The sequence below is a fragment of the Ovis canadensis genome, chromosome 2 (genome assembly GCF_042477335.2).
Source record: "Ovis canadensis isolate MfBH-ARS-UI-01 breed Bighorn chromosome 2, ARS-UI_OviCan_v2, whole genome shotgun sequence".
In the NCBI taxonomy this organism is placed as follows: Eukaryota; Metazoa; Chordata; class Mammalia; order Artiodactyla; family Bovidae; genus Ovis; species Ovis canadensis.
Genome location: NC_091246.1, coordinates 42,485,966 through 42,501,149, shown reverse-complemented (window position 1 = coordinate 42,501,149; position 15,184 = coordinate 42,485,966). Strand labels below are relative to the sequence as shown.

General features: G+C 52.5%; 1 protein-coding gene across 1 annotated transcript in view; it reads right to left on the bottom strand.

The window, feature by feature from the left end:
• The window catches only part of LOXL2 (lysyl oxidase like 2), a 114,042-nt gene that overhangs the window by 40,791 nt on the left and 58,067 nt on the right, over positions 1–15,184 (bottom strand). Inside the window, exons 4-6 of the mRNA XM_069574004.1 lie at positions 11,587–11,798; positions 5,469–5,691; positions 294–477 (exon numbers count right to left, since the gene is read on the bottom strand). Of these exons, the coding sequence (XP_069430105.1) occupies positions 294–477; positions 5,469–5,691; positions 11,587–11,798 (619 nt within the window). The remainder of the gene's footprint in view (positions 1–293; positions 478–5,468; positions 5,692–11,586; positions 11,799–15,184) is intronic.

Sequence of the window (15,184 nt, the reverse complement as noted above, 5' to 3'; positions counted from 1 at the left end):
GGGCTGTAGCTCACCAGGCTTCTCTGTCCATGCAATTCTCCAGGCAAGAATAACTGGAGTGGATTTCCATTTCCTACACCAGGGATCTTCTCAACCCAGGGATAGAACCCGCGTCTCTTATGTCTCCTGCATTGGCAGGCGGGTTCTTTATCACTAGTGCCACCTGGGAAGCAGGTGCTGGAGGGAGGAGGCAAAGCCAGAAGGGACTGGAAAGGACAAAGCCAGCCCAGGCTGGGCTCCCACATGATGCTTTCTGTGAAGAGAGGCCAAGGAACACTCTCCCCATGCCTTACCTTGCCCCAGCCGGGAGCCTGTGATGGCCTCTTTGGCACTCCCGAAGCCCAGCTCTCTGCAGACCACGCTGGCAGACACCAGGTCCCACTTGTCATCGCAGACGGTACCCCATTCTCCATTCTTGAGCACCTCCACGCGGCCCTCCCCGACGTTGGCACCACCTCTCAACCGCACCAGTGGTTGCTGAAGAGACACACCGTTTTGCTGAGCACAGCCTACTCCCCTCTCTTCATGATGCCCCCCTGGCTCCCCTCTCCAAACCCAGGCACCAGACTAGGAGATGACAGCACTCCATCTGTGTGAGCATCTGTGGAGGGGATGGAAAGCAGGCAGCTCCCTGTGTGTTCAGCTCTGCTGCATGCTCCCTTTGCAATCTTTGTCCTGGACCACTGGGCAGCCCCTCAGGGACCCTCATCAACCCCTCATCCCACTCCATACTTGTTCTAGGACCTAACCACTAGTACTTCCCTCCATTCCTTCACTCCAGAACCTGAAGCTTCAGCACTATCAAAAGACACTCCTACCCACAACGTCTGCAGATTCCAAACGGATCCTAATTCTATCAGACGTGGAACAGAGTGCTTGTCCAATCCTAGGGGAGATTCCGGGGCACTAAGGTGATCACACTGCAAGAATCCTGCCCTGCAGGCCCATGAGAGGCAGGAGAAAGAAGACAGAGGGTGAGAGGGCGGGGCCTGACCAAGGCAGCAGCAAGGCAGCCAAGACTTGGAGCTCTGCCCAGACAAGGGGATGGGGAGCCTCCCACTGGTTAAGACCAACATCTGTCCTGCAGCTGGACTTCTGCCTGGTCACCACTCCTGCTTCTGCCACCCCTGACTCTACTCCAAGCCCAGACCAGGCCAGCCCTTCAGGAGATACAGCCCCACCAGATATTCAGAGAGAGTAGGTGGTTACAGTTTGTTGTTCACTCACTAAGTGGTGTCCCTCTATTTTGTGACCCCATGGACTGCAGCATGCCGGGTTCCTCTGCTCATGGGATTTCCCAGCAAGAATACTAGAGTGGGTTGCCATTTCCTTCTCCAGGGGGTCTTCCCAAAGCAAGGGTTGAACCCCCATCTCCTGTGTCTCCTGCATTAGCAGGTGGATTCTTTACCACCGTGCCAACTGGGAAGCCCCAGTTATAGTTTAAGTGCCCCTAATTGCTCACCATCGGCCATGAAGCCTTAATAGTCTTATGGGGTTTATTTATAATTGCACAGGAGTAAGATCCACTCTTCACAAGCATAGTAATCCCACTGGATCATACCTTACAAGATAGGAGACAGGTCATTTGACTCCCATCTGCCCACATACCCTGCTTTGCATCAGTTTCTGTGTGTGTGTGTGTGTGTGCATGCGCGCATATTGGGGTGGGCAACTCAGAAGGCTGTGAGGCTCTGAACTATTGATTCTATTTGATTCAATACAAAGGGAGTATGGGGTAACTGTGCAGCCCTTCTGCGTGTGTGGGATCAGACCAGAGTCACTGTTCTACTTTGGCCTCTGCAGTTCACAGCCCCGGACTCCATCCCACTCACTGATGGAGGCATCCCACTTTCATCCCACCCCTGAATGAGGCAGGCCTGGTCGGTGCTAGTGTCTTTCAAACATTAACATACACCAGTCACCTTGAGCTTCCCTCGTGGCTCAGTCTGTAAAGAATCTACCTGCAGTGCGGGAGACTGCAATGCATGAGATGCGGGTTCAGTCCTTGGGTTGGGAAGATCCCCTTTAACCCCCTCCAGTGTTCTTGCTTGGAGAATCCCATGGACAGAGGAGCCTGGCGGGCTACAGTCTACAGGGTTGAAAGTGTCGGACATGACTTAGCAACTAAAACCACCACCACCTCTAAGAAAACCATCACCCGTTACCTTGAAAGCCAAGGCATTGAACAAGAGCCTGTGTCTCCATCTTCCGGTCAAGGTCTGCACCCCAATTTACTGACCTTGGTAATGACCCTGGCACTAGAGGGAGAAGAAAAGAGGGACAGGGAGGGGCTGCAAAACCCCTCACTGGCTTCAGGAATCTTTATTCTAGCTTTAGCAGAACACGACAAATACAGCTGCTGGATCCAGCCAGATGGCTGTAGAATCATGACCTTTCCCTTCCCCTACTTCCCTTCCCAAGCTGCCTAGCCAGATTCCAGGGTCCCCTTCCCATGGAGCGGACCATCCGTGACTCAAGCTTGTGGGAGGCAGAGTTCCAAGTAACCTCACCCCATCTAGCAGTGGCCAGGCAGAGTCAGCTGGCCCTGGAGGAAAACAAAGAAGGGAAAATGTGATGTAAGCCTCGCTTGATCTTTTTTTTTTAAATTTGTTTGGTATAACTTGATTCCTCTGCTTTCAACCACACAGTAAAAGGAATTCCAAAACAGTAGGACCTAGTATTCCGGATGACACATGAGGCAAGCTCAGAGGCTCAGGCTGAGGCTGTGGAAAGGATGTGGCCATCAAATCATGTGGCTGGGGGGGGGGGGGGAAGCGAGGGGCCATGGGGGCTGCCACTGTCCAGGTGTGCCTGTGTGGCCTGCCTGCACACGTGAGATGTGTGTGGGGAAGGGCTGAGGGTGGGGGAGGGCTGGTTGCTGGCCAGAAGTGTCTGGAAGACACCCCAAAGAGTTCCCACACCCTCTGGTCAATGCCTGGACTTGCTGCATTCACTTCATGCCTTTTATTTAAGGCTTATTCTTTTGTCCAAATACACCACCCCAGCCTTTCCAAATACAGCACCAAAAGCTGTTTATCTGGTTTCTGCATCAGTTTCCCATTTCTACAGGATAAGTAGATAGAGGATCACTCCCCATCCTCGAGCAGGTTGATAGATGTTGACGGAGAGGAGAGATTGGAGAGGGAGCTGGGGTGAGGGACTTCCCAGGTGGCACTAGTGGTAAAGAACCTGCCTGCCAATGCAAGAGACACAAGAGGCGTGGGTTCGATCCTCGGGTCAGGAAGATCCCCTGGAGGAGGGTATGACAACCCACTCTAGTATTCTTGCCTGGAGAATCCCATGAACAGAGGAGCTTGGCAGGCTATAGTCCATAGGGTGGTATAGAGTCAGACATGACTAAAGGGACTTAGCACAAACCCACGCATGGGGGAGAAATGGGGGAGGGGACAGCAGACGCAGAGTGGGGCTGCCTCGACTTGGGGAGGGGCTGTTACTATCCTCCCCCCAGTACCAATTCCCAAGTTTCATCTGGCACAGGGCATCATTCCTTAATAAATGATTAGCTCTCTTTCCCACACTATCCCTCTACTGTTCCCACCCACTGGCCTGGATTAGTAGTTTCCAGAACATGCATGTCACAGAGAACCTTTAGGGATATGTGCGAAAAGAGAGTGGGAAAAAGATGAGCCAACTAGTGATTTCCGAGGAAAGAGAGAATAGTTCACTTGCTCTTCTTCAGGGGGGCTTCCCAGGTAGCTCAAATGGTAGTAAAGAATACCCCTGCAATGCAGGAGACCTGGGTTCGATCCCTGGGTTGGGAAGATCCCCTGGAGGAGGGCATGGCAACCCACTCCAGTATTCTTGCCTGGAGAATTCCCACAGACAGAGGAGCCTGGTGGGCTACAGTCCATGGGGTAGCAAAGAGTCGGGCAATACTGAGTGACTAACATTTTCACTCTCTTTCACTTTTCTTCAGAGGAGTCATCAAGCCTGCCTTGGCCGGGAGAGCTCACCAGTCCTGAGGAATCCATCAGCTGAGATGGGGATGATAATTCAGATGTGCATCCACACCTCTTTAATACACCTCCCCCCACATGCAGGTACTGATTCACAAACATACAGTGTGATAACAGGCACAGATGACATAGATGTGGTGAGGATGTTTCCACTTACAGGAAGTCCCCTATGTACGGACCTTCAAGTTGTGAACCGTCAAAGGTGTGAACTTGTGTTTGCATGCCCAGTTACATAAGTTAGTTCAAGTGTCCAGCGTCCATTGTCACGTGGCTGCATCCTCTGCAAGTGCGCTTTTCTGAACCTTCCTATACAGCACTAGACACTAAACAGTAGTAGCTGTTGTTTAGTCGCTCAGTTGTATCTGACTCTTTGCGACCCCATAGACTGTAGTCCACCAGGCTCCTCTGTCCATGGCATTTCCCAGGCAAGAATACTGGAATAGTGGCCATTTCCTTCTCCAGAGGATCTTCCTGACCCAGGGATCGAACCCTTGTCTCCTACAATGGCAGGTGGATTCTTTATAACTGAGCCACCAGGGAACCCCATAGACTATAGCAGTACGATATTTTTATTTCAAGCCTAGGATGTTCGGAAGCAAATGTAAAAGCAGTGGTACATAGCTGATTGTGTTAGTTGGGTACCTAGGCTAATTTTGCTGGACTATGTACAAAATGGATTTTTAACTGACTCTTGGAACAAAAGTCATCCATATGTAGGGACTTACTGTACTAACTCTGAAAGCTTTTAAAAGTTGTTATTCTTTCTGACGCAGAATAAGTAAAACCTGTTTGAAAACCATTGTAGTTGATTTCTTGTGCTTTTGAGAGATGGATCACGTTTCCAATGGCTCTGAAAGTGAATGTTACTCCCTCAGTTGTGTCTGACTCTTTGTGACCCCATGCACTATAGCCTGCCAGGCTCCTCTGTCCATGGAATTCTCCAGGCAAGAATACTGGAGTGGATGGCCATTCCTTTCTCCAGGGGATCTTCCCAACTTAGGGATTGAACTCATGTCTCCTGCATTGCAGGCAGATTGCTTTCCCATCTGAGACACCAGGGAAGCCTGCCGAGGGCTCTAGGATGCTTGATTTCTCTGGGAATCGCCCAGGAGCCCCTAGTTCTCACCCCGACCCTTCATGCCGGTCCACAGACAGCACACAGAACCTGTGAGGGTCAGGAGTGAGGCATAGCCCTTTCGTGGGTGTTTGTCTGCCACAGGGGGGACACTAGTCTCAGAGTTGAGCAGCAGTGCCAGAAGGACAGGTAGAGGTGCTAAGGATTGGGGGCAGGCTCCCAGCTGCTTGTCACACCCCAGCAGTGGCATCTATCAGTGAGGCTGGCCCTGACAAGTATCCTGCATCTTCCTGCCCTCTAGAAAAGTGGTCCGAGTTGCTGCTGGTTCTTTTGGCTGGGGGAGAGGGTGTTCCCTGTCTGATCCTTTAACCACCAGCCCACCCCTCCAGGTACCAAATCTGCCACCCCATTCTCACCTCTGGCTTATAGGCTTTCCGGAATCTTGATGGTCCTTCAGGACTGAAGACCTGGCCAGGCACGCAGCTCACTACAGCTGGAAGCCCATTCTCACAGGTGACGTTCTTGACGGGGTCCAGCGACACCTGAGGGCCCAGCTTGCAGCTGGAGATGTGGGCCTCCGTGCCTGTGCAGTCCATGGAGTATGGCCAGTAGCGCTGCTTCTTGCGGGCGGCAAACATCCTGCGGAAGACGAGACAGGGCAGGTGACCAAGACATCACAGTGCCCACCCCTCCCTCTTTCACAGCTGGGCAACTGACCCCTGCCCGGGGCCGGTCACTGAGGTAGTGGAACCAGATAGACCTGGTCCCTGCTCCTGCAGTTCAGTCTTGCTCCAGATAGGGCTCTGCAGGGCATGTCTGCCAGCACTCACTGGTCTTGCTGGGCAGTGGGGAGCCAGACCTGGAAGGGCAGCCATGGCTTGCTGCTTCCAGGGAGCTCACATTCTAGGAGACAAGGGTCTAACTTGGTGTGTGTGCATGCTAAGTCGCTTCAGTCATGTCTGACTCTGTGACCCTATGGACCATGGCCCACCAGGCTTGTCTGTCCATAGGATTCTCCAGGAAAGAACACTGTAGTGAGTTGCCATGCCCTCCTCCAGGGGATCTTCCCAACCCAGGGACTGAACCCAAGTCTCTTATATCTCCTGCGTTGGCAGGCAGGTTCTCTACCAATAGTGCCAGCTGGGAAGCCCCTAACTCAGTGTAGTGACATATGATACTAATGCTGATAGATGCAAAGTGTAAAAAGGGATCTTGGAGAGACAAATACAATGTGATATCCCTCAGCCAAAAAAAAAAAAAGAAAAAGAAATAATGCCATTTGCAGCAACATGGATGGACCTGGAGATGATTATACCAAGTGAAGTAAGTCAGACAGAAAAAGACAAATATCATAGGATATCACTTATGTGTGGAATCTAAAACAAATATTACAAAATATATACAAAACACAGACAGACTCAACAGACATAGGAAACAAACTTGTGGCTGCCAAAGCAGCGAAGGGGGGAAGCCGCCCTGCCCTCTCTCCTGTCCTGGGTCTTTGAAGTCTGTGTACTCATGGGTGATTGGCAGAATCCAGTGAGACGCACTGCTGCTGGACTGCCCAGAGGCGGGGCTGCCCAGGGCAGGTTGGCTCCAGAGGAACAGAAGCGGAGTCCTGTCCCTATTGGTCTAGCAGGCCTGGAGCTTTCTGCTTTGCCTCAGAGTGAATAGGATGTGAACAGAGAGGAAGGGTAGACCTGACAGATGCCACTGATATCTCTCCTTACCAAAAGCTGCAACTGGTAGTAATTCTATTCTATGCATGCAACGACACAGGATCCTTGAAAGGAAAAGGACTGCCTTGGAAAGCTCAGGGTTTGTGCTTGACATAGCTAGAGCCAGAGCACGGAACTACACAGGAAGACTGTTAATAATCCCAAGAGCCGGGGCTTCCCTGGTGGCACAGTCGACGGGAGTCCACCTGCCAATGCAGGGGACACAAGTTCAATCCCTGGTCTGGGAGGATTCTACATGTTATGGCGCACCTAAGCCCACGCACCATCACTACTGAGCCTGTGCTCTAGAGCCTGGGAGCTGCAACTACGGAGCCCACGCAGCCTAGAGCCTGTACTTTACAACAAGAGAAGCCACTGCAATAAGAAACTTCTGCACTGCAACAGAGTCGCCCCCGCTTGCCGCAACTAGAGAAAGCCTGTGCAAAGCAATGAAGACCACGTGTAGCCAAAATAAATAAGAAGCAAGAAAGAGTTCCAAGAGCCATTGGCCCTCCCCATTCCCTGGAAGGCCCCTGCACTTGGAAACACAGCCTCCAGTTTGTGTCCCATGACACACATGGGACAGAACATGCTTGAGGTGGCGGGTAGGATATTATAGCTTGTTACGACACTCCCACAGTTGGGCAAGCAAACACACCCAGGGGACATCAGGCGCACAGGGAGCGGTCAGGTCTCACTGGGTCGGAACATCTAGCTCCCAGTTTTCAGTGACCACCAGGCTCTCCCAGGAACAGATGTACTGAGCTCTCAACACAGAGTGAGGCTACCTCAGCAGACAGAACTGCTCTTCCTTCCCCAGAGAGCCCCTCTGTCCTCTGACATCAGATTACAGGAATGCAATCCTCCACAGGCCTCCACCAGGGCAGCCCACCCCGCCCCCATGAGTCACTCTTACAGGCCACCCCTCCCCCACGCCCGGATGCAGACATGGGGATGCAGACAGGAGGCAGTGGGGAGGATGTATGGGCTTCCTAGGGGGCTCTAGTGGTAAAGAACCTGCCTGCCAATGGAGGAGACATTAGAGACTTGGGTTCTCTCCCTGGGTTGGGAAGACCCGCTGGAGAAGAGCATGGCAACCCACTCCAGTGTTCTTGCCTGGAGAACCCCATGGACAGAGGAGCCTGGTGGGCTGCAGTCCATGGGGTCGCAAAGAGTCGGACATGACTGCAGTGGCTTAGCGTGCACAAGCACACATGGACAACCCACTCTAGGCCTGATGGTGGGTGACTGGAGTTACAGGACAGCCACTGGCCAAGTGGGAAGCTTGCTTGAGAAAGAGGTATAGGCTGATGGCTGGGTAACATTGAGCTGAACTGATTCAACTGAAAATGAAAAGTCCTCCTTGCTCTCCTCCAGCCAAGGAGCAAACCAGACTTGGTAGGGATTCTGCCAGCTCTGTGAGACTGTCTACTTCAATTATGCATTCTGGAACTAGGGAAATAACCACAGTGTGGGTTCCGGGACCCACTGAGCCCACTGTGATATGGACCTGCACCAAAACTCCACTGATCACCTGACGTCCATACTGACTGTGGGCCTCAAGGATGTTTGGGTCCCTGGAATCAGGGTCCATTCAGAGCCCATGTCCTGTGGTTCCTGAAAGTTCTGATCATTTCCTTTCCTCCAGTGTACAATACAATGACCTTGGGTAAAAGATCATAGGTCCCTTTGGGTAAATGACTAACAGTGTACACTTCTGGCAGTGTGCCACAGTCCTTCTTCAAGGAGACCTGGCCTCCTCTTCATTCAAGGGCTTATAGGTCTGTAAACTTTCTCAACTCTGGACATTGAGGGGCTGGACCTGTTTTTATGATTCAGATCAGATGTTTTTCTCTTAACCTAGAACTTTTCTGCTTTTACAGATTGAGTAAGAATCAGAGAGGCTTCCTATTTCACTTCTGGGAACACCATGAGACAGCCAGCTACATCAACTGGTCAACCCCACAAGTCTGCAGGGGCCAGTCTGTTCTGATTGCTGCTTTGACTTTGTTGGCCACTCAGTAGCCACGCCCATCTTGCCTTTGGCCTTGGGTGCTGTCACCTGGTCCCTGCCACCCGGGATCTAATTACCCCCACTGCATTTAGGTTCCCTGACCTGCAGTGACTGCAGCCCCCACCCTGAGGTCTGGCTTACAGAGAAGAGTCCTCAGGGAACTCTTAAGAACGAACCAGGGAGGGGGGGATTCCTTGGAGGTCCAGTGGTTAAGAATCCTCCTTGCAATGCAGGGGACACGATTTGATCCCTGGTCAGGGAACCTAAGACCCCATAAGCTGCGGAGCAACTGAGGCTTCAAGCGCTGGAGAGCGTGTGCCACAACTAGAGAGCTTGTGCACCGTAGTGAAAGATCTCACACGCCACAGCCAAGACCGATGCAGACAAATAAATGAATAAATATTAAGGTAAATAAATAAAAGAGCCAGAGAGGGAGTCAGGGCTCCCCTTATAGATTTATTCCTTTCTGTCATGGTGAAACATCTGCCTTTTGAACCCTCCCAGGGTCTTAGATGACAAATCCATGGCAACATTCTAGTCTCCCCAAGCTTCTGAACCCCTTTCTCTACATGAAACCAAGGGGGTCCAGCATTTCTAATTTGGTCTGGTGGGCCTCCTTTTGGTCCCTGTTTCAGCCAGCTCACCAAAGCCTTAGAGTCCTAACTCCCGAGATGCAACATGAGAGGCAGTCTCTATTCAGTAATCTTGTATCAATAAATCAATAACAATAATGGGATCTTGCTTTAAGAAAAAGAAAATGACTACACAATATTCCTGGTCTGGGAGATGGGGCCCTGTGGCTTCAGTTTGATCAATTTCCAGGTACATGTACCACTTCCCAGTTCGTAGAGGATCATGTGGAGCCCAGCTGCCAAAACGGACCTGAGGTCGGAGATCCCGATCTCCCTTCAAAAGCCAGAAGATGACTCTGCTCCACCCACAGTTGAGGAAGCCCTCTGAACAAGCCACATGTTGCCTGGCCTCAAGCACCCCGTCCTGCTGCAGAGCAGGACTGATGGCAGCCTTCCCGCTCCCAGGACTGGGCAAAGACCTGTGCCAGGCTGGGGACTCTGGTGGGGCCAGCAGGTAGGAAGCCTGTCAGGGGAAGGGATCTACTTTTCTTGGCTCCAATTGGAAGGAAAGGCTGAGAAAGGTGTCTCCAGGGAAGGAGCCAGCCAGCCAGCGGGAATTCTGTAAACTATTTAGAGAACGGGACCACCCTGCCTGCCCCCATCCCACCCTGTGCAAACAGGAAGATCTGGGGCATGTCTGGGGCGGCTGGGGGCAGGAATCAGCACCAGGCAGCTCAGCTGCCAGCACTCACCCTCATGGGGAACCAGAGGCTCTGATCGAAGGAGCCAGGCTGAGCCCAGGAAGGAAAGAAGCCTGCACTGACCCCAGGGATTGGGAGGAAGAGTTGGGGGAGAGACCCCTGTTTCCTGGCTGGAAGCCACCTCTCTCCTTGGCTTGAAAGGAAAGAGGTAGTAAGTCTGCACTCTTGAGGAGGGTGGACCCTGCTGCTGGAGACCTGGGTTTGGATCCTGAATCTGCCACTTCCTAGTTTTATCACCTCTCTCTGACTTCATTCCTTTAGCTGTAACATAAACCTCTTTCTAGAATTGTGGAGCTTAAGCGGCTAAGAGGGCTTCCTTGGTGGCTCAGATGGTAAAGAATCCACCTGCAATGCGTAAGACCCAGGTTTGATCCGTGAGTCAGGAAGATCCCCTAGAGAAAGGAACAGCTACCCACTCCAGTATTCTTGCCATTGGGTCACAAAGACTCAGACATGACTGAGCGACTAACACTTAAGAGACTAAGAACAGAGCCACCTGGCATGTAGTCAGCGCTCAGTAAAGCAGATTATTATCCTTATTAGAGGAGATAGAAGACCCCATGACCAGTCAATACAACAGCCTGTCATGGACTGAAAACCCTTCACCGGACACCTCTCTGGGCAAATTACTCTAAGTCTCCTTGTCATCTACCCTTTCCCTGCCTGGGGAGATATTAACTTTGGAAACTATAACAGCATCACAAGATTTACTCAGGATGAGTGTAACTGAATCCACTAGTTTCTCATTTTCCTAACAGTTGCAGATTTCTCATAATCACTTCAAGGGGGCAGAGGACAGAGGTGGTCCCAGCCACTGCATTCTATGTCTGCATCTCCATTGCTGCGCTGCAGATAGGTTCATCAGCACTATCTTTCTATGCTATGCTAAGTCACTTCAGTCGTGTCCGACTCTGTGCAACCCCATAGACGACAGCCCACCAGGCTCCCCCATCCCTGGGATTCTCCAGGCAAGAACACTGGAGTGGGTTGCCATTTCCTTCTCCAATGCATGAAAGTGGAAAGTGAAAGTGAAGTCGCTCAGTCTTGTCCAACTCTTAGCGACCCCATGGACTACAGACCACCAGGGTCCTCCGTCCATGGGATTTTCCAGGCAAGAGTATTGGAGTGGGGTGCCATTGCATCTTTCTAGATTGCATATATATGGGTGAATATTTGATACGGCAAAGCAGGCTTCCCTGGTGGCTCAGTGGTAAAGAATCTGCTTGCAATGCGGGAGACACAGGTTTGATCCCTGGGTCAGAATATCCTCTGGAGGAGGGCACGGCAACCCACTCCAGTATTCTTGCCTGGAGAATCCTATGAACAGAGGAGCCTGGCAAGCTACAGCCTGTAGGGTCACAAAGAGTCTACTGAGCACACACACATGCACACTGAGCTACTGCAAAGCTGCCTTAAGACAAGGTGGGGCCAGAGTCCCACCACTCAGAGTCCCTGCCCAGACTCCTTACTTGTACACTTTGGTGTTGTAGGTCTTCTCCCCAGGGAAGCCGAACATGCCGCAGACCACGCGGGAGTTCTTAGCCGTCCAGTGCTTGTCACAGATCTGCTTCCACGTCTTGCCCTCCTTTATCTCCACGTAGCCCTCTGTCACTGGGGTACGCTTGCGGAAGGCGGAGAGGATGGCTCGGATCCGGATGTCCTCCACTTGGATGTTCATGTTCTGGGAGGGGAGGGGGTGGAAGGAGATGGGTGACCTTCCTGGTCTGGCCCTGGGGAGGTGATGGCAGACTGGGCTTATCCTGATAGTCTGCCCGCCTCTCCCCTCGGGCTCTTGGGGGGCTGTGGGTGCTCCCCAAGAGCACACAGCACATGCAGTGGGGCTGCAGGAACCAGAAGAGAAGGAGCAGGGTGACCCAGGCAATCAGAGACTTAGGGGACCCCAGCGCTCCTCCTCTATCCTATCAAAAACACCAGAGGGCAGCAGCCTCCTCATGCAGCGGTCTTAAAGAGCAGAGGAGAGAATCATGTTCTTTGAATGCTGTATTCTAGAGGCAAAATCATTCGGATGCTTGTATTTTACTCCAAAGCATCTGTGTGCAGGCCTGGGAGTGAGTGTGCATGCCTTCCCAGCAATCTTCCTGTAAAACTGAAATTTTGGACAGATGAGCCCCAGATACCCTCAGCTGGTGGGGCCACGTTGCACACTGCCTCATGTACTCCCCTCATGTCAGCAGTCTTCAGGGTGAAAAGCCAGAAGAGAAGGGGGAGGGTTTGGAGAGAAGGGGGAGGGAAGGAGGTGTGTGCCTGGACCCAGGCCAGCCAAGTAGGAGGGGCAAGCCTGGGGCCCAGGAGGTAGGGATGCACATAGTCATGCAACTATGTAAGGAGAAGAAAGGAAAGATTCTGAATGTCTTGAGGCCCTTGTCTTGAAAGCCCCTGTTCACCCCTTTCCTCTCCCCATTTCTGTGGCAGTGAGCGAAAAGGCAGGAGCCTGCTAGGAGGCTGTGGAGAAGGCTGGGGCTTGAAGGTGGGCTCCTCTCCCAGCCCCTGACACTGGGCTGCTCTGTCCCTGCCCCTAGCCCATACTTGAGCCCCCAGGGATTTGGTCAGACAGGGGGCCTCAAGAGGCCAAGCTGGATGGAGGAACAGAGGCCTACCTGGAATTTTCCAGGATGTTATCTTTTATGTTTTTCCAAGGTTCTCATAAATCTGCCCCAAACACTAAGGACGCTCCAGAATCTCTCACTTCCAGCCCGTCTTCTTTCTGCCCCTGCCCAATGGGGCCACCACCAGCTCTCACAAGGCTCCCCAGCTGAGTCCCTGCCTCCCTGCTCTCCTCCATCCATCTGGCACAGGGCCAGCCCCCAGAGGACTCCTTCTAAACCACAACTAACCTTTTCCCTTGGCTGACCACACCTATACCTCAGCCCCCAATCTATAGCCAGCTAGGATGATGCTGGGAAAGATTGAAGGTGGAGAAGAAGGGGACAACAGAGGATGAGATGGTTGGATGGTTATCACTGACTCAATGAACATGAGTTTGAACAAGATCCGGGAGAGAGTGAACGACAGGGAAGCCTGGCATGCTGCAGCCTATGGGGTTGCAAAGAGTCAGACACACCTGAGTGACTGAATAACAATAATAGGACAATAACAAGTACCACTACTTTCTGAGCATTTTCTCACTTAATCCTCAAACAGTAGAGGTCTTTATAGTTAGTGTCATCTCCATTTTCCAGGTAAGAATACTGGGTGACTCCAGTGATCTCCCAGGACCACAGAGAGGCAGAGAGCACCTGAGATTTGGTGGGACTGGGCAGGGGCACTGGCAGAGAGGAAGCCAACGACCTGGATGCCCACACCCCCGTCCAGCCAGGATGCAAATGAACTGGGAGTTTGAACAGAACCATTATTTGGGTGCCCAGGGATTCAGGTCTCCTTGCCACTGGCTTCAGGGTGCAAAGCCAGGCCCCATTTCCCCAGTCCTGCGAGGTGGTGGAAAGTATGTTGGCCGGGGTGGTGGTAGAGGGGGTGGCATCTAGCTCTGGTTCCTTTCCATGCAGAGCGGAAGGAAAGCCGCCAGTGGCAGGATTATGTTTGCCAGCCTGGATCCTTGGATCTGTTACAGCTCCCAGTCAGGCCACAGGGCTCGCGCCCCCAAGACACATGGACAGGAGTGAGCAAGAAAGGGCTGGATGTCTAGACCGGCTCATGGGCCAGCCCCCTCCTCCGACTTACCACCTCGGTAGGCCAGGCTGGGATTCCAGCATATAAGGAATGTGTGATGCCCAGAAGGAAAGTTACCCGCTGTGGCACTGGACCTGAGAGCTGCACAGGGCAGGCAGGCTGGGTAGACTTGATTAAATTCACAGATCCTCCCCTTCCTCCCGTCCCCCTCCTCCCCTCCCCAGCCCCTTTCCCCCATCTCAGCCTATGGAGCATCAGCTCAGCTGAGATACAGAGTGTGAACCCAGAGCGAGGAAGGCCAGGGTAGGGGAGCTCAACAGACCCTTGTCTTTAGGCAGGGCCACGTCCCCTCAGCAGAATAATGACTGGTGGGCAAGCTAGGTAGGGTCCCAGATGCAGGAAATGAGGCTCAGAGGAGAGAAAGTGCTAGAACTGACGTCACTGTTCTTGTGTTCCCACTGACCCACTGCATGTGTGTGTGTGGGCACTAGAGTGTATGTCTGGCGTCACGAATATGTCTCTCTGGGTGTGTGTCTCTGCACGTGTTTGTGCGCCCACGTATGTGTCTCTCAGGGAGCTCGCGGCTCCTGTGTGTCCGTGTGCAGGCGGATGTGCACATGTCTATGCGTTGTGTGGAGTGTGTGTCTGTGCATGCGGTAGAGGAAGATGCAGAGGGTTTCCTTGCAAAGCCCCGGGAGAGCAGTCAGGCAAGTTCCTTCTCCTCTTCTCTCTCCACAGAACTAATTTCTTCCCACCATCTTGGGCTCAAATCCACCTCAGTCAGTCATTCATTCATCCCATAAAACACAGTCTCTCCCTCCAAGGACCCAGCCAGCCTCCTCCCTACTGCCCAACCCTGGGGCCCTGGTTCTTCTCCAAATCATAACGATTATGTGGGCCCTCATTCATCAAATGCCAGCCAATTCATTATGTGTCAGGCTCTGCACTCAGAACTTTGCGTCCATCCCCTTCCTCAGTTCCCATAACAACCAGTGAGAGGGCTAACGGTATACCCTGACTACAGGCGAAAAGCAAGAAAACTTGGCGAGGTTTGGCATCTTCCCCAAGTTCACACAGCCAGTAAGTAGATAAACAAGGTTGAAGACTGAGTTTTGACTCCAAGTCCCTGCCCAGGCTCACCACAATGGGCCTCTGGGTCTTCACCCTTCTGCCAGCTACTGAGAGGACACACCTGCGCCTGGGACTCAGCCTTCTGAGGCATCCTTTGGGGGTCCGCCCAATGAAAGCCCACATTTGAAGTCCACCCTGCGCCCCGCCCAGAGAAGCTATGAGTCAGGCCAGAGTGTACGTGAGAAGAGAAGGCTGCCTCCCAGCTGCTCTTGGACTCAGGCCAGGGGGCAGCAGGGAAACCCTCAGTGGCATGCAGTCAGGGCTCGCTGCTGGCTAACGAGCTCACAG